Here is a 27459-nt window from a genome sequence, read left to right as displayed (position 1 = left end):
AATTCAGAGAATATGTATTTTCAAAACCTAACATCTCTATACACATTCTTCATGGATAACGACTTCTTTTAGTGTATATGATTTTGTTTGACAACAGTATATGAATCCATACTGAAATGACGCATCAAGTACACAAAAAGAAGTTGTTATCCATAAAGAATCTTACTTTCTTCTGACTCGCCATACTTCTGAAATCCCCATCAAACAGATCATCTTTCTGTACGCACAATGAACCCTCAGCATATCAGCAAATGAAACAGCCAATCGGAAGCCGTCATTACACTTGAGTGCACATCCACCCGCTATGACTGGGTTTCTTTCTCCCGAGGGTTTCGTTTCGGGGGAAGTAAGCCCAAGTACAAAATATTGTACTTTTGAATCGCGATTGTACGCTTTTAATTTTGTTTATTTGTTGTTTTTTTTAAAGCAGCAATGTATATTATATGTCATGAATAAGTGATAAATGTGTTTTAATTATGTTTGATTTTTTGGTTGCATGTGACCTTTAAGATCAGTTCTGACACGGATCTTCCCGAGTCAAAATGGCGCATGAACTGACATTATAATACCAGCGCCTTGAGCATGCACTAGTGCGTGGATATGTTCGCCATATAAATATCCAATATCTATCTATCTATAGAATATATACAAAATATATCAATCACTATATATGTCATGGTTCTTTTTCCAGTACCCTAATTATATTTTTTCAAAATCGTATGTTTCACTTTGTACTCAACGCCAAAGGACGATATGTATTTGGTGTGAAGAACTTTAAAAAATGCCTAAATTCTTTGATATTACTACACAACCTTTCATTGCATAATAAAATAACTATTTAGAATAACTATACGAAAGTCTTCTTTTACTCCTGTTGAGCGGAATATACCATGAAATGTTCGAAATTGGTCCAGTATATGACCTGATATTCGTGATAAAAATAAGACAAATTCTTCTTCGTCGATTTTACTTCTTTCAGTTCTTGAACAATTAAACGAACAATAACCAAACAGAAACAATGCCGGCACGGTTCTCACACAAAATAAATTCAATAAAACACCGTCATATAAACACTGACAAGAACTAGTGTCTCTAGAAAGCCGTTGACTTCCGGACAAATCTTCTTCCGTAAAATGCGTGAGTTCTATTTCCGGTTTTTATTACATTCACCAATACTGTATCCCCCCTCGTGATGACACTCATAGCCGGGACAGCATGGCAGCAACATGCCACATTCCTTCTTATATGTCCCACAAATGTTCCTCTTGGACACTAGTCGGTCACGTAAAGCCCGTGCCCTAGAAGCAGAAAAGAAAACATATACTAGACGCCATAAGAAACGTTACCTTTCTGCCTTTATGAATTACTAAAATAGACTATCAAATGCATGTTAGAAGGCATTAGCTTACAAGACAGCTGAACATCACAGCTTTGTGCAGAATTCACATTCTCAAATGCATTCGTATTTAGGTGAAATGCATCTTTTTCAGAAGAATTAAATTGTCATATTCTCGACCATGGCGAAATGAATCAACAACAGTGAATCAGATGTCCATAAGAAAGGATAAAATAAAATTCTGCTTTGAGACAAAGATGAGCCATTTAAAGTCACCTTTTGTCAACTATTGAAACAAGAAACAGCTGTTGCATAAAACTGTGAAAGAATCATTCCTATGATTTCAGTCTTTTAAAACATTTTCTGCTGATTTGCATTAGCGAAGACATGTAAAACGTGTCTTTGATATAGTGAAAATGTATATATTTAGGAACATTAGGAACAATTTTGCAAAGTAACATTCTGACATTTTCTGTTTACACGTATTTGCAATATCAGTCGTCAAAATGTAGCAATGTTCAAGCAGTATTTGCATCCAATCCGCGTATAGAATGATTCTATAGGGTATAAAGAGACACTAGAATGCATGATATGATACACAAGTCCGAGAAATATGCCACAGCTGAAGAGAGAGAAAGAGCCAGTGGACTGGTGTAGATGGAGTCGACAAGCAATGCTGTTGCTAACGCCCTCGTATGCCACATATTCAGCACTACAGACAGACGGGGTGATCGTAGACAGACCAAAATGTGGACGTCCACGAATCGCAACGTCAGCTGAAGATGGGTACCTCTGTCATTACGGAAGAGGTGTATTACATACTGGATCTGAGTTTCGTGGGCAATCGCCCAATTAAAGAGTAAGTGACTTGACATTTACGCCGCCCTCAGCAGTATTCCAGTTATATGGCGGTGGTCTGTAAATAATCGAGTCTGGACCAGACAATCCAGTGATCAACAACTTGAGCATCGATCTGCGCAGTTGGGAACCGATGATATGTGTCATCCAAGTCAGCGAGCCTGACCACCCGATCCCGTTAGTCGCCTCTTACGACAAGCATAGTCGCGTTTCGTGGCAAGCATGGGTTGCTGAAGACCTATTCTACCCCCGGAGCTTGACGGGTACCTGTTAAAAAGATCGTCTGTGGCATTCTTGAAAATATAAAAGCCACCATAAAAGTGACATGTTTGTGTATTTGGTTCTTTACTTCTGTCTGTTTGTTTGTGTGTGTTTTTTAATTACGCACAACGCAGCAATATTCTAGTGCTTGACTGACTATTTCTTTAAAAAAATAGTCTGGACTACACAATCCAGGGATCAACAGCATGAGCGAATGCCTTAACGACTAGTTTACCCTGCCGCCCTCAACAGCATGGACATCTTCTTTTTAGAAGTACAACATAGAACAAACTTTATTTCGTTAGCCTGGCGTTTTGATACAGATTCGTGCGCCGTTGTCAAGAATCTGTATCGAAAGGTCGCACACACGTATAAAAGTTTATATTCATCATGTTTGTTCTTTATAGCATGCACTGGGGATCGATCTACACAACTAGGATACGATAGCATGCTTCAACAAGTCAACGAGCACTACGGGCCGATCCCGTATTCGTATCAAATATGTTTTGCTGTAGGGCTCACCGGTATCTACGCCACGATGTTGGAAAATTCTTCACATACGTTATGACGACTTTAACATGACGACTTTACATTTTCACAAAAATGGATCAGTGAAGTATTTATTGAGATAAGATGCATCTGACTCAAACTCGAGATTTGATGTCCTTTGTGACGTAACATCAAACATAATGACGTCATGATTCCCTGACTGGCAGATAAGCCGACGTATGGGTAATCAAAACGCTCACATCTCTCCGAATTCTATGCCTGTGCTTTCAATCTACTATCAGCCCTAACTTATCATTACGACGTGAATTCTGAATTTTCACAACCGCTGTTGAAATATGTTCTCTGATGTCAAATAGGTTGTGGTGTAGGTTAATAGTGAAAGCGTTCGCGCGCCACACCGAGGACCCTGGTTCGATTTCCCTCATGGGTACAATGCATAAAGCCCATTTCTGACGTCCCCCACCATGATATTCCTGGAATATTGCAAAAAGTGGCGTAAAACCATACTCACTCACTCTGGTGTGAAGAAACGCTTATCAATCAGGTCAGCGTAACCTTTTTCGTGTACATTTCTCAAGAAACAAGGGCGACTCGAGGTACATCATAAATTATTTCAAAGACCGTCAAGTTAGCTAAATTTCAAAATTTGAATAATTACAAGAGTCCTCACGGTAGTTTCTTATCTGAGAATTGAAAATAATGGTTGAACTTACAGAAACCGCATATCAGCCGGGAGAACTGCATTCTCTGAAACAGGGAAAGTACTGGCTGTTAAACATGTCCCTGCAATGCTTTTCAAATAGCTTCAAATTCATTATTCGGTTAGCTGCAGCTGGTTGAAGTTACGAACACAATTGCTTGCCATTGCGTTCCGAGTTCATTACTCACCTATGCCTTTTTTTGTCTTTTTTTGTGTTTGTGTTTTTGTGGGGCTTTGTTTTGTTTTGTTTTCGTTGGAGTGAGTATTATGAACGTTGAGTGGGTGTTGCAATTTCACTTCCCTGCAATCAAATATGTGGGTATATATATTTTATTCAGCTTTTACTCAGCTATGTCATATGTCATGGAGTACGTTTAAGCAGGTGTGTACTTCCTTCTGTCATACCAAATCAGAACCAACTAAAATATAATGGAAATGATTTCATACAAAATCACTCATAATATACTGACAGTACAACTCTAGTCCTATACGGACAGTACAACACTAGTCCTATACGGACAGTACAACACTAGTCCTATACGGACAGTACAACTCTAGTCCTATACGGACAGTACAACTCTAGTCCTATACGGACAGTACAACACTAGTCCTATACGGGCAGTACAACACTAGTCCTATACTGACAGTACAACTCTAGTCCTATACTGAGAGTACAACACTAGTCCTATACTGACAGTACAATACTCATCCTATACTGACAGTACAACACTCATGTCCTTTTTATCACGCTGAGCGATTGTTTATAAATTTATTACGCACGCATATGTTTCAAACTATTTGCTTATGTAACATTTTAAATGCGTAACTGGTACGCAACAATTATTTTTCAGAGCTTCAGTGGAAATCTTCTATCCGCATTTTCACGGATTACGCAGCTTATTTGGTGTTTTGTTTATTATACCTCAGAGTAAACTGTAAATATATTTCCCAGAAGTAACGATTTTAATAAAAGTGTATATTTATCAACCCCACCATTCATCCCATCATCTCTCTCACACCTACACAAACCCCGACACATGTGGCATTTTAATCTGTGCTATCAATGTCTGTACAACTATGAGACTTGGGGAGTATTTCACCCAACCTCCCTGCGCATGATCTAGTGCGTAGTATCATGTCTGATCTACCGTTAGTTGACCTTCAGTCGTGTTCTCACATTCGCAAATGCTAGTATTACAATATCTGTTCTGATAGTCAAACCTTGACATTCACGTCCCATCTTTGGTCTGTCGACCCATGCCCGTGGTCCACGTTTCAATGACACGAACATAGTTCATGAATATGTGTCATGATAACTGTGATATGTATCTAAAACGCTGCTGGGGGACACAGATGACAAATTAGGTTCTTGTGGAACATACTGCTGCTTTGAATTCCTTCCTCGGCACTGTCGGGATTGAGGGTTCGGATTTAGCTTGACATTAATCCAGTCTTGTACACACACAACAACCACACAAACAGTAAGTAACAGACATGCAAGCATACCAAAACACAGTGACAGTGACATACAGACACTTTAGTTAATTAGCACGGACTGGCATGAACTATCAATACACATTTACACACCAACAGTGACTAACAGACACACATCACACACTAACATGCACTATTGCATACATACCAATGCACACTGACACTAACGGTGACTAAACAACACACAGCACACACTAACTATCCTAACACACATACCAATACACGCTGACACTAACCGTAACTGAAAGACACACACTAGCTATCCTAACACACATACCAATACACGCTGACACTAACCGTGACTAAAAGGCACACAGCAGACACTAACATGAGGACGATGTTAAATCCCATTCATCAGAATTCATCAGAGACTGAACATTGCACCAGTCACATGAATCAGATCAGCGAGTTTAAATTGGTACACAGCCTTATAGGCAGCACATCTGTTACAACGTGTTAGCTTGGCGGTCTAAAAATTCAAAGGTGATACTCATGTACACTGTGTTGGCAAATGTTGCTCATTAACACAAAGTGAACGTTTTTCAGACCATCAATGCCTTCATCGTGTTCTCTCTCATGAACGTTCCTCTGTCTGTTTACTTTATTCAGAGTAAACTGTAAATATATTATGTACATATAAAAGTAACACTTTCACAAAAGTGTGTATTTATGAACCAACGCTTCACCTTTCACATCTAAAACTTAGAATCAACAAATACGATTGTTGCAGGTCACTGACACATCACTCACACATTTAAGTCGAGTCGAATTTACAGTGAAACCTCACTGAAAATGGTTTTGTCTAGTTTTAAGGATAAACAACATGTGTTAGATGCCTTGCGAAATGCTGAGATATGGCATTCTAGTCCAAGGTTTGTTCAGTTTTCTTTTAGTTTTTGTCTTGATGAATCAGCAGTTTGTCGCCATATGTAGTGATTCTAACACAATCTTATAAACACTCACTTAACATCCACAAACACTCACAGACATAATTCATTGTACAATAAATTAACGTTTGTTTCACTATGCAGATACAACACATAAGACGTATTTTAAACGAAAAGTGAAAATACGTTCTTATGATATTTTACGTAAAATATTACCTTCATTGTCTTCAGCTCCTGCCAGTGCGCAGACTGCAATCCCAAACACAATCAGCACAACGAACCTCATTGTCTTAGCTCAAGTCTTCAGTGGGAGGTCTTACCAATCTTATGTCTTCGTCAGAATGAGTTCGACTCGCATTCCTACTTTTTGTATTAACCAGCTGGTATAATGAATACTAACCGGTTAATTGACCTATTTGCATATACGTGAGTGGATCAGGGCATTCGACAGTTACCAAGGGATTGGTAACATATTGATGTGCTAATGCTGGACATTTCATTTAATACAGAAACTCGTAAGTAGCCTTCCTTTATTATGAGAGTTGTGTCTCTTGACCGCTGGTCAACCGTCAAGGTTGTAAAGTGTCAGTAAATATGTTCTTGGGACCTTTCTTACCATATAATGACGCCCCGCCTTGTAATGAGGTTCTCTGATTAATGTCTCGGCGGGATTATTACTGGTAATTACTCGTGTTAGTAATTATGTGTTGATATCAGTAACAAGCAACAGAGGCTAGCGGAGAAGAAACTGTGAAAGTACTGAGAGGACTGCTTTGAGAAATGGAGTAGAAATGTCAACATGAAAATTACAAATATTTGAGATTTGCAGCCGATATTTATCTCGGGTTTACATCGGCATTCGGGTCGTTGGCATATATGTGGGCGAAAGAAAGGGTACGCCCTTATTTGATGGTAGTTAAAAGTATAAAAAGTAACAAACAAGAAAATTAATAGTTTTTGGTGTGATGTAATTGATAGGTTTAGGTGCCAGTGTTGCTAGTTTCGGCGACTGTTTTCACACTAATAACGGATTGGTACGCTTAGTATTAATGCTACAATTTATTAAGCTTATTCAATCAATATTAAGTTCTTGATATTCCATAATAACGTAAAACTACTCAAAACTAAATTGTGCCATCCTTGGTAGCTCACAGATTTGGTGACTGGAAATCAAGACTAAGGGAAAAATATTGCGGAGAGACAGTCATGCTGTTCGGCTAAATAAATCACTTGAAAAAGTCACAGTAACCAATTATATTGAATTTACCATCATGATCATAAATCATAATTTATAATACTCAGTCAGAATCAGAAAACCACCCTCTTATTAACTAAATATAGACATACACGTGGCACAGAAAGATAAATAATTAATTTGGTCATAGTGTTTTGAAAATATTTGAAAGATCAAAAACACAACAAGGTGTACTCGTAGTAAACCATCACAGAAATGATTAAAGCTAATTGTGGTTATTTAGAAGCCGCCCAGGAACTACAAATAGGTATGCTAACAAAGCGTAATTAAAGTAATATGCTAAGTAATTAATTCAATTACGAAACAGTTAAATGGCGTTTGTTGGCAATTTTTCAACCCACTGATATGTGTAAATGCATTGTGACTTCTTTCCTGTCACCTTCTTTCCGGCCTTCACACACTTGTACAAAAGTCAAATATAAACGACCTGCTTCAAACCTCTTTTGAATGACTAGACAAAAAAGTACATTATGGTGTTTCGAATGATTCACTTACGGAATGGGTCGGCGGTGTAGCTAAATGGTTAAAGCGTTCGCTCGTGACGCCGGAGACCCGGGTTCGATTCTCTACACGGGTACAATGTAACGCCCATTTCTGATGTCCCCCGCCCTGATGTTGCTGGAATGTTGCTAAAACTCACTAAATGCACCAAACTCGCTCACTCTCTTAAGGAACGACGAAATGTTTTGAAAATGGAAGGTGTCGTTCAAACTTAACGTCGAAATATGTATATTATATCCCATCAATCATGTTGTTAAAAGATATTCGTTTGATATAACAACTTCAAGAAGCTGAAACAGTTGGCGCCTGAACTGATTAAACCGACAATCATTCAAGTTGTGAAAGTCACGTGACAGTTCTTATGCCCATGAATTGTAAAATGTCAGATCAACTTCCACGAGGAAATACGCCATAATTGCCGGCAGTAAATCTCCGCAAGCTGTCAGCACTGCCATCCACCCACAACAGACAAGAAGATTAGCTGGCAGTTGTACATTTCACTAAACAAACATCAATCATGACGAGAGTGATGATATTGCTGTTTGTTTGCGTCCTCCAAGGCCTAATGATGAACACGGAAGGTAAGTCTGTGTTGGATATTTTGGATGAATGCCATGTGTATTTGCAACTGAATTTTAATTCTATATGTGATAGGAAAATTCTATATGTGATAGGAAGATGATTAATATCGTTCTTGATAAGGGCTAATGTGTCGACAATACAAGAGACGATATGTCTGTATCATGTTAATTGTAACATTTGTCATATCATGAATATGTATGTTATGGGTTGTTTTCATCAGTACTTATGCCAGATATTTAAAACACGTGTTGCCAGACAGGAAATGTTGGTGTGTACAGTTATGGTACGTAATCAGTATATAACAGCATGCAACAGAGCCTTCTTTGTAATAGGTTCTTGAACATACAACACCTGGCGGCAAAGAGAAAAATATCGTAACATGTTTTGTTCATTAGATTTTTTATGACAAGCAGTTATGTGTATAGCATTAATAAAACGTTATACTATGACGGTAGACGTGGGCATATTGTTTAAGGTATCACAAACGATTGATTTAGATCCATGTGACTGCCTGAATATATTGATTGTATCTCGTCTTCTAAGGTAATTTTTAAACATAGATTTTATGACTGCTTTCTCCAACCATGGCCTCAGTCACTCAACGCTACCACCGAGCATACAGCTGAACCTCACATTGAACCTATTCAACACCCCCTTACAAGCAGTTAGTAATATCCTTGTTTCGGTACATGAGCTTGAGACTTGCAGTTGAATAGGTGTCCGTCCAACGAATAGCCCTCCATGTATGAAGTTAATGTCTGGTGCCCCTTACCCCCACCCCCACCCCCCACCCCCCTTGGTACTGCTGCGATGATCACTGCTATTGATCACTGCATTGTCCAGTCCAGACTCCACCATATACTAGGTGTAAAAACCACGTATACATGAACATATAAATACAGAATTTTTCTTTTCTCTTTACGTACCAACAGCATAACTTTGAAGCATCAATCCTGTGATATAAGCCAGTTACAATGCAGGATATTGTTTGAAACGCACTAGTATTTAAGCAAGGATACTTTGAATTGTCCGGCCCTCGGTACAATCCGACATTTTTCCCCGTCACAGTGAGTCAGTGTCGGAGTGTACTGTGGATGGAATATTGCTGAGTGCGGTCTTAATAATCAAACCATGAAAGTCACTCACTGAGAGATCGTTCGGGTTTTCAACAACAATCCCACCCTACACCCACACCCACACCCACACCCACACCCACACCCACACCCACACCCACACCCACACCCACACCCCAGCCATCCCCACTTCTGATCGATCTTCTGTGTTTCCTGTTGCTCTTTTTCTGTCTTTTCAAACTTCAGTACGGGTTTGCAAATTTTTCGCCATTTCCCCACACGGTTCCCATTATTCTCCCCCACACGGTTCCCATTATCCTCCCCCACACAGTTCCCATTATCCTCCCCCACACGGTTCCCATTATCCTCCCCCACACGGTTTCCATTATCCTCCCCTACACAGTTCCCATTATCCTCCCCTACACAGTCCTACACAGTTCCCATTATCCTCCCCTACACAGTTCCCATTATCCTCCCCCACACGGTTCCCATTATCCTCCCCTACACAGTTCCCATTATCCTCCCCCACACGGTTTCCATTATCCTCCCCTACACAGTTCCCATTATCCTCTCCTACACAGTTCCCATTATCCTCCCCTACACAGTTCCCATTATCCTCCCCCACACGGTTCCCATTATCCTCCCCCACACGGTTCCCATTATCCTCCCCCACACGGTTCCCATTATCCTCCTTTTCACTTCCTCCTTAGATTACATTAGCTAATTATCGTGTACGATTTCATCAACAGGTCAACATACTACTGTGCAATATTTATTTCAGGAACCCCTGCAATGGACAAAGACAGCAATCCCTTTAGTAGGTACGTACAGGATCGCTGACAGTCATCAACAAACCAATTCCTTGTGAGTGAGTAAATGTTGATTTAAGCCTCACCAGAAATATTGTAGCGATTCGCGGGTAAATCCCTTTGCTGTGGGTGACTGCCGCAACACAACTGGACAGGTAGCTTTGAAAAACCTGGACAGGTAGAGCTAAAATAATTAGATTGTTGCTGAGGAGTCGTATGAGCGCGAAGCGAGCAAAGGTTGGCAACGTACTTCCCTCTATTTTTACATGTCCAAATGAAATATCGCCACCATCAAAGGTACCCTCCCATTTCCTCACTTGGTTGTACTCTCGGATTTCCCAGTTAATAATTACTCATGTTAATATATAATAATTTCATTCGACATTTTTAGCACCACTTGTGGTCTTCGGATCATTCTTCGCCTCCATTACCCCTTCAGCTTCCGGTTCAATGAAGTGAACGAACGAGAATAAGCAGAAATAGAAAAGAAATACCATATTGCCAAATTTTAGCATGAACGTGTTGGAGCTTATTTGTCTTGTTAACATTAGAATAACATTTATTCTACGAAAAAAGACACTTCAGATGTAGTGGGCTAATGAACGGGGGAGGTAAGTATTCCATAGGGAAAATACACTCCTGTTGCATCACTCCGTTGAACCGGAAGCTGGCAGGGGGAATGAAGGCTAAGAACAATCTGATACACCACGTGTTGCCCTTAAATTGTTGAATAAAACATTTTTCACGTGAGTAATTATTCAACATGGGGTTGGAAATCTGAGCGCACAACCCATTGAAGAAATGGGTGTACACCTTTGATGGTAGCAATATTTCATTTCATATTTGACATGAAAAATATTTTTCGAACCTGAAGCGACGGCAGTAAATTGTCAATCTTTGCTCGCTTCGTTCACATATAAGAAGACTGTTCATATTATCTATGCTGTGCCACCCCATTTGTGGTACCGTTTGGCTGTGCTTGACCTCTCTTTCACAAAATTGTCTGCCTTGTTGGGTAGGGCTGGCTGTTAGGTTGCTGACTCGTCAAAGGGACGTAACTCTGCGTAAGGTAAGGCGGCGTTCCTGGCGACTAGACCACCCACATCGAGGTTTTATTTATGTTGGGTTTTTTTTACGTATATTAAACTATAATTGTTCTCTTGCAGGTTGACAGCACAACGCAAGGCTCGTGGCCAATACGAAATGCCATGCACCGGGCTTAACCGGAACTGCGAATTTGACGAGGACTGTTGTCCTGGTCTGGTGTGCTTCAGCTCCTACAAACCACAAGGGGTCTGCTGGTAGTCTCGGAATCATTCGGCTCATTCCGTCATAGTTCGGCTCGTACGACGACTGTGAATTGAAGGAATCCACAGAAGTGGATGGTTTATAGATATGACGTTTGTTGATTTATTTGTGTGTGAGATCAGGTGGTTGGGCGGTTACAATTTGGCCATTACTTTCATTCAAGTACAAAACGTCCACGTTTGTTTCAATATCACGGAATCGTTGAATAAACGTGATTGCTAAACATTAATCTTGTTCATGTATTCTTGCATCTACCAATGTTTATATAATCACTGTGTACCTCCTGGCATGTGAGTCTCAGAATGAGGGTGTCAGTAATTACCACCATTCCAACTCGAATGCAATTTATAATTAGTCTTCGGCAACCCTTGCTTGCGTAAGAAGCAACTAACGGGATCGGTTGGTTAGCTGACTTTGTTGACACTTGTCACCGTATCCCAGTAGGCAGATCGATGCTCATGCTGTTTATCACAGGTTCAAGACTCGATTATTTTCAGAGCGCTGCCATATTGCTGAGTGCGGCGTCAAAAGCACAAACAAACACGAACAACTGGAAGTTGTGTTTAGGAGCGTCTGCAAACATCAACAGCAGAACTGTAAAACCTCACCCACGTCTATCCAGTTTGTAAGGTTAATATACAGCCTCACATAGAAACCCGTCCTCGGTCAGATAATTTGAAAGTATATATAACTTAAGCACTTTCAGAAATTTCAAATAAGCAATGTGTGGCTAAGGTTAGTCGAACTATATGAGTCACTTAAGCCCATTTCGGCATTTCGGTTGTCTCTCGTCGTGATATTGCAGAAACATTGCTTAAAGCGGCGTAAATCAAAACGAGCTCACTCACTCATACCAAACAAGTCTTGCCAATCATATAAGTTTAACAATGACTACGTATATACACTCCTCATTTTACACAATTATATTCATGGTATACGCTATTGTATTCAAAATGGCCGGTTTTTGTTTGCACCCTGACTGCTAAGGTTCATATTTACATACTTATAATGGCTGTGTGGCGTACCCGGTTTTGTCTATTGAAATTCGGGTAAAAATGACATATGCACCCCTCCTTTTTTCTCAACCGGTTTCCTCAACGTAATTTGCAACGTTGTTATTACGTTGTTTTACGTAATAAAATGACGTAATGCCAATGTTGCGTGATGATGTTACCATCTACATCCTTCCTACAACATTGTGTGTTAGCAACGCCCGACATCTCATGAAGTGTTTTTGTTCTACCAGAATAACTGTTTAATCATAAAGTCCTACTGAGCACAGCTGTAGAACTAAAACTGGCGTGGAAGCGACAAAACGAGCACCTGGTCGCCTGCTGGTGTTGTTCTCCGGCGCCGACGAATTGGTCATTCCTGATTTCGATTCCACACCCTGTCGCACTTCGTGAACTAGATTCGTAGAGTCCACCGTTGTGGTATATAGTCAGTGTGCCAAGTAGTCACTGGCCCGCTAAGCCGTGGCCAGTAAAAGTCCAGTCGGGCCAGTGAATCTGGTAAATTTTCATGGGTCTTGCAACAACTTTATGTTCAACCTGGCAGATTGTACATCAGTTACCCAGATCATCGTGACCTGTGATATCTTGAAGCTACTCTAACTGTGTGTTTGTATAATACTTCCGCTATTTAAATGCCCCGTCCGTGTCACAAATGACACATACATTTAGCCTGAAAATGTATTCCTTCACATCGACGTGTAACACGACCCATACTAGCTCGTTAGGGCTGCCAAGTGAGTTGACGAGGGTACATGGTATTGTTGTGAGACAATAACTTCGCCGAGGCCCACTCCGTGTATGTACTAAGTCTTATGAGAATTCGCATTGTCTCGCACAATGCATACTCGGGATTTATGTATGCAGTAAACACGACGGCGTAATTTACCTCGTTTACCTACACCACGTGGTGTAATGTATTTCATCTGCGGGAGTCACTTGCTGTAATGTGTTTCATGTAAACCTTATGTAGGATTTCCTCTCAGTGTCAGTTTCTGACGCCACATGTCGAGGTGTGGGTGAGTTTTTGTATTAATTTGTTTCCTTGAAATCTTCGAATATCATTTATTTCTATTTCATACTGACATCGTGGTTCAGAATATTCTTGTATGTTTGACTGATATTTGAGGAAGAAACGAAGTGGCTGAATGGCAATTTGTCAAACATGCCAGGAAGTATGTCCTTTAAGAAGCTATACACTGATGGTTGTGTATAGTGTATGATATTTATTACAAATTCACGTGGAACTGTTAACAAATTGTCCGCAAATTCTCCACATTAGATAGATGTTATATATGTTATACAGTATCTGGGTGTATAATTGTATATAATTATGAATAGTAATAGTGGGTTAAAGCACAACACTAACAGAGATCAGAATACTAATGAACTTCGTGCATTATGATTTCGGCAACAGTTCTAAAAGTATCTGCAGAGAATAGCAGTACATGTATTTCTTAATGAATGATAAGTGTCCTTGTAGTACTTGTCCACTGTAGTACATATCCACTGTAGTACTTGTCCACTGTAGTACTTGTCCACTGTAGTTCTTTTCCACGTAAATACTTGTCCAATGTAGTACTTGTCCACTGTATTAATTGTCCACTGTAGTACTTGTCTGATGAGGTGCTTGTCTAATGTAGTACTTGTCCAATGTAGTACTGGCCTAATGTAGTACTTGCCTAATGTAGTACTTGTCTACTGTGGTATTTGGCCACTGTAGTACTTGTCTACTTAAGTACTTGTCCACTGTATGAATTGTCCACTGTAGTACTTGTCTAATGAGGTACTTGTCTAATGTAGTACTTGTCCGCTGTAGTACTTGTCCACTGTAGTTCTTGTCCACGTAAATACTTGTCCAAAATAGTAATTGCCCAATGTAGTACTTGTCCACTGTATTAATTGTCCACTGTAGTACTTGTCTGATGAGGTACTTGTCTAATGTAGTACTTGTCCAATGTAGTACTGGCCTAATGTAGTACTTGCCTAATGTAGTACTTGTCTATTGTGGTATTTGTCCACTGTACTACTTGTCCACTGCTGAATGAATTTCACCAAAAAAGCGGAGCCCATTTGTTATTCCGGAGGAGTGAGGTCTAGTGGTAAAAGCGTTTGCTTGTCGCACGACTGTCCCGGTTTGATTTTTGTAACGTACACGACATGGACCCTACTCCTGGTATATCCCGCCTTGGTTTCTCTGCAGTACTGTTGGATAACGCATGAAAATATATACATTATAATCCCAATTTATCATTCCAAGTTGCTCGAGGAATGCGCTCTCTATATGTCTTCTCAAGACAGAAGAATCACAGCATTTATAATAGTTCCAGATAACGTACATATAGAGTATTTTGATATACTCTGTTTTCAAACCCAATAACTGTTTTATAAAGGTTAAATATACAACACCTTCAATAAGATGCCATTGTTCACCGGACATACGGGATGTGGTTTGGGTACATCAAAACGTCTCCACTAAGTGATGTGTTGATGCGCTGACATTATAGACACCTGGAGAAAATTTGATGCATCAGTGACAAACATGGTGTGCGATGCAACGCCTTATTTTGACTTGTACCATACGTTCCGGAATTATTTCAGGTGAACAAATGAATAGACTTAGAATATGTTTAAGGCGGGTGCCAATGGTTGGGAAGGTTACGCTCAACTTTCTCACAAACCTGGTATCATCACTATTTCATAGTGATTCAGAAACACTCTGTCTTCATAGTGATTCACAAACACATGCTCTGTCTTCATAGTGATTCATAAACACAGGCTCTGTCATCGTATTACATGGTGATAATCACTGGATTGTCTGGTGTAGACTGATGGGTTTAAAAACAACACCATACAGCTGCAATATTCTTAAAACAAATATGTGCTCATGATATAGTCACAAATTTACAATCCACTCATTTTTCAGAGATTTCTTATGAATATGGATGGGTTTCGTCTCTGCCATTTATAAGGTTAAATCTAAACAGGCGTTTGTCAAATTGTGTTGTTGCCTATAAATACTAATAGCCGGCTTGTCTTTGATGCTGCTGTGTAAGACAAGATAAACGTTCTTAGGTTCTCTGACTTGTTTCATTCAAGTCATTGTATTCCGATTGCGTAGACCGATGTTCATGATATCCGCCATTGGGTTGCCTGGTCAAGACTCGATTATTCAGCCACATGGGTTAGATACTGCCATGATTTGTGGAGGAACGTTCATTGTGAGTGTCACAGTAATATGATATCAGACCAAGGCTATCCATAGTTTGTACATGTCTCTCACCTACAGCATGAACTAATAAGAGACGAGCGGATAAACAAAATAGAACATGAAATATGAAAGAGTGTTTTTCAACACTACTTTATCTAATACAATGAATGTTTAGAATTTAGATACCTTGGACATATTTTTCAGAATAATGTATGAAGTTCAAGACGTCTTGCTTTGGAAACATACTTTAAAAAGACAACGAAGAAGGACGCAGGTGGTTTGGGATTTATGATTATGATGTTGATGATTCAGCATGCGGAAGATTATTTTTGTATCTAAACATGTAATGCATTTCAACACTGACATAGTTGAGGATTGGCCGAGGTCGAGAAACGTTGAAAAATATGCGGACATCCTTAATATCAAAGACCGTGATTTACGGCCATGTCACGCGAGACACCACACCTCGGACCATCTGACTTCTCTTGTCGCGTAAACTTCCATTCGCGTTAATGTAACAACTGTCCTTAATCAAAGCATCCAAACAGCTACGTCTACATCCAGACCTATTAGATATAATCAGTAAACATGTTATCTCCTTTATGATGCAAAATCTGAGAAAAACGATCGATTTCCTTCTTAATATCATTCATGACGTACAGCTCATTATTACAGTTAATCAAACACAAATACCTTTATTAAACAGAAATCTAAAACTGTATTATGTTATCTCATTAATCAGTCTTTCTTTCTCCAGGTATCGTTAGATCTTATTTTGATTGTTGACATATTCTCAATCACTGATCGGGCCATACTGTAGTTAATATCAATCAGTCGATAAATCAATTACACTTCTCCAGGCAATGAGACGGGTTTGTAACAATGTGCTACTGCTTCTCTCAACGGTCGCATGGCACAAGAGGATTTATACCCTACCTGAGTTGTTCGCGAGGGTCGGACGAGAGCGTTGTTTAACGTTCCAGGCCACAGTTGAGAGTTAGTTAGAGATTTCGTACGTTTACAGGGGTTGCAAGAAAGTAATTCTTGAGACATAGGATTCAAAGTGAATTTGAAAGTCATTGTTTCAATTTATGGTTATATTTGAAAACACGAGTTATGGGTTTCTCAAGTAAGGAATTATGCAACGGACAATGACAGACCTTTGTCAGACTTCATTGGATGAGGCTGCATGATAGGAATTGATAGGGGACAGGTTGTATCAGATTATTGTGTGGCGATTTCGATTGGCGTATTACAGAGAAGGGAAACATTTACTTCGTCAGGCGTAGATGATGAAGCAGAACGCTGTGGTCGGTGTCCTACGACGGAGATGTGAGAAGGTGCGACAATATACAACACGCTAAGGTAGGTGCCGTTCACGTACATTGTTGGCATCGTATTGTTTGATTGGTCGTATCTTAATATTCCAGCTATATCCAGAACAGTAGATAATCGAGTCTGAAGAAAATTTTAAAACCAGTGACGGATATCATGAGCAACGTCCACTGACGTCAGTAGACGATGACCTTGCTTGATGGGTGTCATCGTACTGATGACATCGTGTTGGTGACATACATTCAACCATGCCTTCGATCCTGATCCCCCGATCCAATGAGCTGCCTCTTACCAAAAAAACATGGAATAATTAATTAAGACCTACTCTAACCTGTAAGGATCCCCACGGAACCACAGGAGGACTTCTTACCTAATAAAACATCTGTACGGTAAATCCTTAAATTATCGCATGTCTTGAATAAAAAAACACCTTCTGAAATAGCAGAACGTGTGCCTGAAATGTGGGTTTTAGCACCTTCTGAAATAACACTGGCCGTTCATTAAAATGTATTGAGAGCTACTATTTTGATTAGTGAGTTTATTTGCTCATTTAGTTGATATTGTTCCCGGGACGATCGTGAACACAGTGTGGAGAAGTGTGATATAAACATGACAACCGCCTGAATTCGGTATTGGATTTTTTAAGGTAGATAAATTAAGTGCAAGTGATTTTATAGCATTTGATGGCTAAAGGAACCTTTTTGCATTTGTTCGGCAAACAGAAATTACGCTTGCACCATTCTTAAATAAACGTTGGTTACATTCAAACTGATATTGATATGCATTATAAACATTGTTCGAGAACCTTGTGGTTTAACTGACTATGACTTATTGCGTCAGTATTATGCTAAGTATACAGATCAATACGCGTAGCTGCCATATTTAGAGTAGAACTATTTTTGACGGAAAGAATTACTGGCACAATACTTCACAAACATCTCTTGCTTCTAAATCTTGATACCTCAAGAGGGAAGCAAACAATGTTGGAATATATTCTTCACTGCGTTGTCACGAGTGATCTCACGCTGACATGTCTGTTATAATGTGCTCAGGAAGTCGTGGCGGTAGGGTAACCACGCTCGTCATGCCGAAGGCCCTCGTTTGATTGACCACAAAATTTGTGAAGCCCATTTCTGGAGTCGCCCGCCGTGATATTGCTGAAATACTGCTACAAGGGGCGTAAATACATACATTGCTCACTCACTCCTGTGGAAATCAGCATGTAAATTAAGTATACTTCCATAGTGTATATATTCCTTCAAAATCCTTAATCACAGGAATATAGACTGTATTTGACCATTCTGATTCCAATTCATAACTCAGTGGCGACAATGATCGCTAGCACTCCTGCCATTTTCACAAAATGAATAAAGAGTGACATTTGAACTGCCACATATATTCACGGCAGCTGGAGAATATTTTCAACTGCTTAGTTATTTTATCATTTCAAACACATGTGGATCGGCACTTCAAAGCGTCACAATTTGTAATGTAGAGTTACGTCCCTTAAATGCGTCAGAATCTTGTAATTCATTCTTACATAATCAACCCAGTAGTTATCCAGGTTATTATTTGTCCTCACCAATCTACTCTGGTAGTTGAGTCGACCAGATAAATATAAATGTAGATATTCTGCTAAAAACGGAAACTTAAAAAAATAGTATACAAATGTGTGATATAATATACAAACATGTTTCTTAAAGAAAAGACATTCACCTTATCTTGTTATATTAGTAAATGAATGAGTGGTTAATCGGATAAGCTCTTTAGTAACAATGGTAAACGTACATCGCCTTTCCATGAATCCAATGCAATGAACTTTCCCCCCTCCCAGAGCAATGTTCCCTTTAACGACGTGACCGGTGGATGAGAAAATACTTCACTGCACGGAATGTGCCGTGCCAGGTGTTCATGCTTCAACAACGCTTCTCAAGATCTGACAGAACATTTTCAGACCTTATCTGTAGATTACAAAAGCGCTCAGATTATCAAAGGGTTAACAGATAACGAAGAGTATCAAAGGGTTAACAGATAACGATCGATGTACTCCTACTGATAATACTGCATTACGTATATCGATGTATACTTTAATAATCTTCATTGTTCCAGTCACTTTGAGGTTCGATTTCTCGCTCGTGCTGTTTGCATAATATATATATTGAGGCGTAAATAAAACATCTCTCTTTTACAATTTGTAAGTGAGTGAGTGAGTTAGGTTTTACACCACGCTCAGCAATATTCCAGCCATATGGCGGGTTTAAAGTTCGGTTCCTGATTTTCTGCAATGCTTTTGCCATGATCGTACTGGTCCCTTCCTTAATGGGACCTAACATGAAAAGTTTTTGAATGAGAAAACAATCGACATTACAGAGATATAAGCATTTCCAAAGATAACCAAGATATAAATATACAGTAAATAGCGACCATTGCGCGTTTATGTGGCAGTTGTGTTGGTGCGCTTATTTGCAGAGATAGTGGGGAACTATGTACAACTTGTTTGATATACTTGAAGTGTTACTTCGTGTGTCCACATTAAACGCGTGTGTTTTGAAATCAGAATGTGTGCATTGTGACATATAGGATTAATGGAATTAAAAAACAACAAAGGCCACGGTGGCGCGAAATATTCACTTTCAGACCACAGGTTTTCCTGCAATACGACGCAGCGTCCACAGGTGCCTACGTCAGTGAACCCAACACATCAACTTAAAACTATATTTTAATACATTCAAATGCCTTCAGGAGACGATTGCCATGCGGATTTGCATATGGGAAACCAGCGGCAAAATCTAGCCCGTAGTCATAAGAAATCTGAAGAGAACTCTGTCGTCCGATTCCGACTATTTTATATGCATTTGTTATAAATTACTGTTATTAGTGACGATACCAAGACCAGTATCATTATGTATCGGTTATACTAACGAGATCAAGAGCGAAGTCAAGTAGAATCTGAGATTCGAACCCATGATTCCGACGCACCAATGGCACATCAGACAAGATTAGGGATTCGAATCCCAAATCTGAATATTTCATTTTCAGATTCGGGATTCGAATCTCCAATCCGATAGTTTTGCGTATACATTTGAACGACTAAGAACGAAACTCATATATCAAACCTTTCAATATACATTAAACACGCACTGATTAAAAGAAATGAATTGTTTAAAGAACGTGTTTTCTCGTGTGTGTAACATTATTCCCAAGATGCTTGGCGCACAGGGCAAATTTAGGCGCTTTACAAGACATGGCCACCAGTGAGACGTACTGTGAAATTAGAATGGCTGACATGCATGATTTCTCAGTTATATGAAATATGCACAGGCAAATATCGTGTCAGAACCACTAAAACGTCAATGTAATATTGACATGCAACGCATGTCAATAATTAGGAAGGAATGAGACTGATGTATCGATTTCAAGCAATATTTCCTCCAGATAACATGTACTGATTTCCATAACTGGATCAAACTGAACTGACGAGATAACATTGTTTTTGAAGTACGCTCTTGAAATCAATATCTCCCACCTCCCCCGTTTCTAATCTGACTCCCCCAGTTATGTATCTTATGGACGCCCTGTGAAGGACATGATACACAGGGTGTGTTTTATAGGGCAGTATAACGGAGGAGGTCTTGGCTGAATATTGACAGTTGACGAGTTGACAGTGGTGATAAGATTCTTCAGATTGAAGGGTCCTGTGACAGTTTGTAGAGGGAGACAGATTATATCACAGCTAGACTGACAGAGCGGTTGTATACGGCCCGGGAGGTTCTTTATGGTTAGGGGAAATTTGAAAGAGGGCACGTGTGACGAAACCGTTGGTAATTAATCCTCACACACATATTACATCCGTACATACAATTCCACCACACACGTCCAATCCTCCTCTTCCCTCGACCCCTCACCCCTTCCCTCACACCCACCCCTAACCATCCATTGTAACATAAAGTATACAGCCATTAATGCTAACATCAAAACGTCATCACCAACGCAACCATCAGTGCTAACGTCAACACAAATACAGCCTTCAATGCTAACATCAACATCAATACAACCATCACTGGTAACATCAACACCAATGCTAACGTCAACATCAGCACAAACATCACGCTAACGTCAAGACCTATGCACCAATGCCAAAGTGAACGCCAATGCTAACGTCAACCCATATGCATCCATCAATCCTAACGTCAACACCAATACAGCCACCAGTAATAACGTGAGCCATCAATGCTAACGTCAAAATATTTCAACCATCAATTCTATCAATAACGTTAACAACATACCACCATGAACATATTCAAAGACAATATGTTTTATCAAAGATTCCAACGACCTTCAGCACAAAACAATTGAGAAGATTAGATGTTACACACAACTGTAACACATAGTCAAATAGTGCAATAAAATTTTAGTTGTGTTTGATTTAACGGAAAGCAACGTACTAAGAGGACAATCTTAACACGTAGACTGTTTAGCTGTTATACAGTCATTGATTTGTATTTCAAGCAAAAATCTCTTTGAGCAAGTTGTCCTGTGTGAAGGGGTGACGGCATGTGCTGAGCAACTGAGGTCTCTTTGAGCAAGTGGTCCTGTGTGACGGTGTGACGGCAATATGCTGAGCAATTAAAGTCTCTTTGAGCATGTGGTCCTGTGTGACGGGGTGACGGCAATATGCTGAGCAATTAAAGTCTCTTTGAGCAAGTGGTTCTGTGTGACGGTGTGACGGCAATATGCTGAGCAATTAAAGTCTCTTTGAGCATGTGGTCCTGTGTGACGGGTGACGGCATGTGCTGAGCAACTGAGGTCTCTTTGAGCATGTGGTCCTGTGTGACGGTGTGACGGCAATATGCTGAGCAATTAAAGTCTCTTTGAGCATGTGGTCCTGTGTGACGGTGTGACGGTAATATGCTGAGTAACTGTTTCACAATCCCAACACGGGTTAACAATTAGATCATTCAACACTCCACTAAGCACTGATATGTTATCGTACCCCTATGTCACTGATACCCTGTCACAGACCTCAGATAATGATACAGGTGTCCACCGTATTCGTCAGGACATACCTGGATGGGTCCGCCAGTCGTAATTACATACCCGTTTTAGGGAGGGCCTCTACACAAGGGATTACTGTTACTATGACCGTAGGCCCGTATATAAACACTGATAGTGGCTGAATAACTGGAGATAGCAGCACACTTTATAACGTGTTTTTTTATACTTTGTGGCTTGTTTCCCATGCCTTCATCCTGTGTATTTCATTAATGAAGTGCTCACTGCAACCGTATATTAACACGATGGATTAATGTCTCTTTTATGAGGGTTTGTCATGCGAGAACAGACTGCCTCGTTGTAAAGCACAGTCTCTGAACACCTAGCTTGTGTTTGTTTGGAGACATGCCGTGAAGACTTGCAGTAAATTTACTGAAATGGGAGCTTACACTCAACGCAACAACTGTACAGCCATAATTTGTTTGTGTATGGAGTTAATTAAATGAGTGTTACCGTGGGAAGCAGAAGTGGATTTAGCACTTGCACTTGGCTTTCAAGAAGCAACGCAGGACAAGATACCAACTTGTGGATCGTTTATAGCGTTGAACAAGGTGGTCCAGGACTAAATGGGGGAATGTTTATCGAACTTTAACGACTGGAACACGTCAACAGCCGAGCCAGTGACGTGCACAGTAGCTTCCAAGACGCTTTACATGGGTGATAAGACAAGATTATTCTAGTGTCAAGGGAGTTTATGAATTGCCTGCATGACTGCAATGCGGATTTGTGATTAAAGGTCTAGGTGACGTGACTTCTTGCAATACATGTGGTGTTAGTCTTCAGCGAATATGACCTGTATTTTACATTCCTCTGACGTGGATCCCTGAGTCTCATGGGATGTATCGTGTCCATACGTCCTGAAGTGTTCTTGTGATGCTGTGTTAATAGACGTCAATGACGTCAACGGCTAATTGGCACATTATCAACGTGCGTGTGGTTCCGTCGGAGTTTCACTGAACTCTCCACAGCATATCCTATCCAAGGATATGAACATCCATCTTGGCAATTCATTCATTAATCCTATCCTTTCAGGCTGGGATGTATTGTTGGTAGCTGCGGTCGGTAGTGTACGGATTCGGTAATCGGCGCTACGTTTCGTTCAATAACAGGAAATTGTGAGTCTTATGAATGAAACGTCATGAACTGCAGTCAATAACTGCCGTGATTCGAAGAAAGACGGAAGAATTAATGTCAGACGAATTACGATTAAGAGTTTAGTGTAGTTTGTATTGGCAGTATCGACCCCAGCGCACCTGTGACTTGAGTGCTAACCTAGGAATTATATTCGACTTTATCTCCACTTGATATGGTGAAGCCGTTGCTGTCTTTGATCGGCCGTGTTGTAAAGTTTTAGGATATGCTTTGTTCCGAAAAGAATATGGAGGAATATGAATCATGGTGCGGTATATGGATTTGAGTTCCAATCGTATGGTTCAAAAGAAGGGAAGGACTTCGGCCTTAATTCGGATATCAAGTATCAAACCCTCTTATGACTTAAGTGTAGCGTGATGACAGATGACGGTTGACAGATTTGTGTTCACCTCGAAGATAACTCACCTCTGAAGTTTTCCACTTCAGATTGATATCAATTAACCCGACAAAAAAGTCATTCCCGTGGATCTTTGCTTGGATTAAAGCATTTCGGCCAACCTTAAGACCCCCGGCACGGGCTCCCCGCTCACAGAACAATGTCCCTCCAGACTGACCCCCCGGGGATCATGAATGTGGATGATCTGATTCACATGATCAACTATCAGTTCCCCCAGAAGGTAGGTCAAAGATTAATTATGCGTGTTTATTTCAGTCATTCCTTATGCCGACCACGACCCGCTACCCCCGGGCGCCGCCGGTACCCCTCGACCTAGGGGATATAAAGAAAACACAGAGGAGGGTGGCTGCCTTGCTGAATGGGGCCGCCCCATGGGGTCGAAAAGGGACAGCTGTGAGTTGAAATGTGTTTTGTGAGATGCTTGCAATTTGTTGTATACTGACGTATGTGGTTGAACAGAACACCAGGTGTGTAGAATAGTGTGGTTGCCACAAAGGAAATAAATGTCAGCTAGCGAGAACACTTTCGTGGTCACTGGTGCACGGTGATCTAGACATTGGTAATACCGTGTGCAGAGTTTCATACCTTGCTAAACAAGGATCCGTTTTCATTTCCTCTTTCAGACCTTGACCCTTGATCTGTCACAATAACTGTGTTCACCGAAAGTTTGCTGCCGAAACGCACTAAACAGCCTTGAACTTTGGGTCAAATATTGGAAGGCTGGACCCAACACCATGTCCACGTAATGGACACAAAAGTGCCTTAAAATGTCTCCCTGATAGCACGGACTGAACAGCCCATTTAAGCAATGCACTATAGTCTCCTATTTTTCTTCCGGATCTTTAAAGCTTCAGGCGCTTGTAGGGGGTGGGGTAACTGTGGTCTGAGGTAATGTGCACGGAACGTATTTTGGATGATGTAAGGGTGGATAACTCTAAAGTCACAGTTTGAAATGGACGATAAACCAATAATCTCTTGGTTTAGTTAAATACAAAAGGAATATAGTGAATATATGTATTGAATCTTTGAGAGCAATACGAATATTTGTTTTTAGTGTAAAACTTGTATTTTGCAATATGACTGCAACATCTAGCTTGGGTCGTAGTATTACGAAAGTGTGAGCTGTTTTACACAAAAACTCTATGCCATCACATGGTAGAAAATAATGGCTTCTTTAAGTGGCAGTCTGGAGGTTTATTTGATGAAATATGAGGCCATTGTGTAATAAATAATGGCGCCGAACCACCAGGAACTTCTTTCTTTTACCCGCCATATCATTGTGTTCCTCACTGCCTCGGTGGTGCATTGGGGTTGACTAATGGTTACACCGTCCGATGGTAACCTGAAGGCCTGGGTTCGATTTTCTACACAGGTACAAAGTGTGAAGCCCATTTTCGGTGTCCCCCGCCGTGATATTGCTGTAATATTGCTAAAAACGGCGTAAAAGCATACTCACTTTCTTGGGTTACCGTACTTTTCCACTCTCAAAAATGAAATACGAAATGACTGTGGTTTGTTTCTTTATTTCTGGGATAAAACACACAGTGATCAGGCCTTACTAGCGTGCGGCGTCTTAATGAAAAACTTGAAGAACCTTGCCATAAAACAGTAATGCATAAATCTATGCATAATTAGGTGAAAAAACACGAAACGATCACCGAATGATTTATTCTGTAATTTCTGATTTAAGGGAGATAAAGCAAAATCAAATAACCATATTTCTTTAATTCCAGGTTTCTCGCAAGCATATACCTCATAGTTTCTGCTATGTATGTAGTCGACTGGGACCTGATGGCCGATATATGGGTAACCCCTACAGGTACCTCTTTGGAAAGGGGTACCTCCAGCGCTGTGAGCACGTGCCTCCGGCTCCACACCCTACCATGTTGGGTGTCTCTCCTCCAAACACTCCCGCGTCCGACGACGGGAGGTTCTTTGATACGGCAATCCTCAACAGGGATGCGTTGCCTAGAGAGAAAAAGAACAGGTTTCAACTCCCTCCAATGTTCGAAAACGATAAACAGAAGGCTGATAAAGACGGCAGGTTTCTTCCCCTTGTAAGCGAAAATACCTTCCTCACTACGAATCCACCGATGTCCAAAGACAGGAAGAGGGCTGCTGAGGGGAGATTGAGTCTTCCGACCTTGACAAATGAGACGAGATCAATGATTGGACGGAATACTGACAGATCAAGGTCAATGTCCCAAGATGGCGGTGGAGAGTTAAATCGAAAGGGGTCATATACATTAGGAGATAGTACCCATTACAGCGGAAGAGGAAGTGATACAACGAATAGAAATGGGAATGAGAGAAGGACGAAGAAACCTAAAGGAGCTTCCACGAATCATCCTGGTATTGAAGCGTGGGGAGAGCAAGATGAGATACCTGGAGGAACGGTCAAATACAAGCACGGGAAGAAAGACGACTGGGCCAAATATGCAGGTCAGTCATCCCCATTTAAGGAATACGTACGTGAAACTCCCAACACAAAAGAACTTTCTTTTGAATTTCATCGAAAAGGAACATTCAGCCTCTCACCACCAGAACCACACTCCATATCAAGGGAGACAACTCTGACGACCCCAGACTCGTTTATATTTTCAAGAATTGGTTCAGCGAATTGGTGCGAGTGTCCCGATGTCGACACAGCGTTCCTAAGGTGTAAGGAATGTTTCCAGACGGGTAGACATGAAAAATGGTGTGTGTCTAAAATGGGGCTTTGCCCCCAGTGTGGTAAGCCTGTGAGACGGAAACATTCCCGTGGCCATCTTGAACGACAGCGGACCCGCACGCCTTCACGAACCCCAGATAAAACAGCCACGGACCTAACGAGTGCTTCCCATAACAGACGAGAGTGTTCCAGCAAGAGGAAGGAGGGTGATCACAAAGTCCGATTCAGCGAACAGAACTCTTTTGTGAAGGAGAGTAAACAAGGTCAAGGTGGAATTCTCAAGCACGACACAGGTAACTCGCTGAGTTACAGAGAGAAAATAGAAATATCTGTGAAAAAGAAACAAAGAAATAAGCATAACCCTGCCTTGCCGAAAGTCGACCCAAATATCCACAAACAGGCATACCTGTTGGCACTCGCTGACGCAAGGATAAGGAAAATGAAGAAAGACCCGTTTGCGTTGGAGAACTCGAACAAACGGCCGTACTTTTCATATTTTCCTTTATACAAACACCCAGGGTACAGGCCACCTCAAAACCTACAACTGGGCATTCGGAAAGAAAATGAGTCGAAAAAAGTGAAAATAAAAAAGGGCATGAAGCACATCCTTGGTGACATCCAGTTATCGGACTACTACCCACCAGCACGCAGCAAAGGAGTGAAAGTGGAGGAGGTAAAGGATGGGGGAATTATCAATGATGTGGATGCAGAGAGCACCAGGCAACCGTAGTGTCATGAATATATGACGTGTCTCGGCGACCAACAGCTTAAAGGACATCCTCGCTTTCTTTACTCACATTTTCTGCCAACTTCGAATGATTTTTATATCAAGTACATTGTATGCCATTCGGTACAGAACTACTCCTCAAGCTGAACCTATAAGACAAGCTGTGGTTGTGCTTTGAGACATGACTTATAGAAAGAACGTTGTCGAAACGAATTTTATAGCCTTGATGTGCAAGTTAAAAGATAATTTGAAAAAAATGTAAGCAAATAAGGTTGATACGGATATCACAGGTTACATACTGATTTGAAAATAAATGTTGTTTTGAAACTA

At 40.6% G+C, this 27459-nt stretch overlaps 1 protein-coding gene and 1 long non-coding RNA gene across 4 annotated transcripts; both read left to right on the top strand.

The window, feature by feature from the left end:
• The first annotated feature begins 8210 nt into the window (after window positions 1-8210).
• On the top strand, window positions 8211-11797 carry LOC137276791 (uncharacterized). Its single transcript, XR_010956582.1, has 3 exons — window positions 8211-8383; window positions 10239-10278; window positions 11433-11797. It is a non-coding gene; the product is annotated as an uncharacterized lncRNA (long non-coding RNA).
• A 1706-nt stretch (window positions 11798-13503) lies between these two features.
• Window positions 13504-27459, top strand: LOC137277914 (uncharacterized). Of its 3 annotated transcripts, none has more exons than XM_067809917.1 (4): window positions 13569-13603; window positions 17054-17160; window positions 23987-24124; window positions 25465-27459. In XM_067809917.1, the coding sequence occupies exons 3-4, from the start codon at window positions 23996-23998 to the stop codon at window positions 27130-27132; spliced, it is 1797 nt and encodes a 598-aa protein (XP_067666018.1). In that variant the 5' UTR covers window positions 13569-13603; window positions 17054-17160; window positions 23987-23995; the 3' UTR covers window positions 27133-27459. The 3 variants fall into 3 exon arrangements, with proteins under 3 accessions (XP_067666016.1, XP_067666018.1, XP_067666017.1); XM_067809916.1 differs by having other exon boundaries at window positions 17079-17160; window positions 25465-27453; XM_067809915.1 differs by lacking the exon at window positions 17054-17160 and having other exon boundaries at window positions 13504-13603.

The sequence above is a fragment of the Haliotis asinina genome, chromosome 3 (genome assembly GCF_037392515.1).
Source record: "Haliotis asinina isolate JCU_RB_2024 chromosome 3, JCU_Hal_asi_v2, whole genome shotgun sequence".
Taxonomy (NCBI): domain Eukaryota; kingdom Metazoa; phylum Mollusca; class Gastropoda; order Lepetellida; family Haliotidae; genus Haliotis; species Haliotis asinina.
The sequence above is the reverse complement of the archived record's forward strand: the minus strand, read 5'-3'. Positions and strand labels throughout refer to the sequence as shown.

Coding starts and splice junctions, on each gene's coding strand:
- LOC137277914 (XM_067809915.1), top strand. CDS start 23,996: ATGCCGACCACGACCCGCTACCCCCGGGCGCCGCCGGTACCCCTCGAC. Junction 24,125..25,464: donor GGGGTCGAAAAGGGACAGCT/GTGAGTTGAAAT, acceptor CTTTAATTCCAG/GTTTCTCGCAAGCATATACC.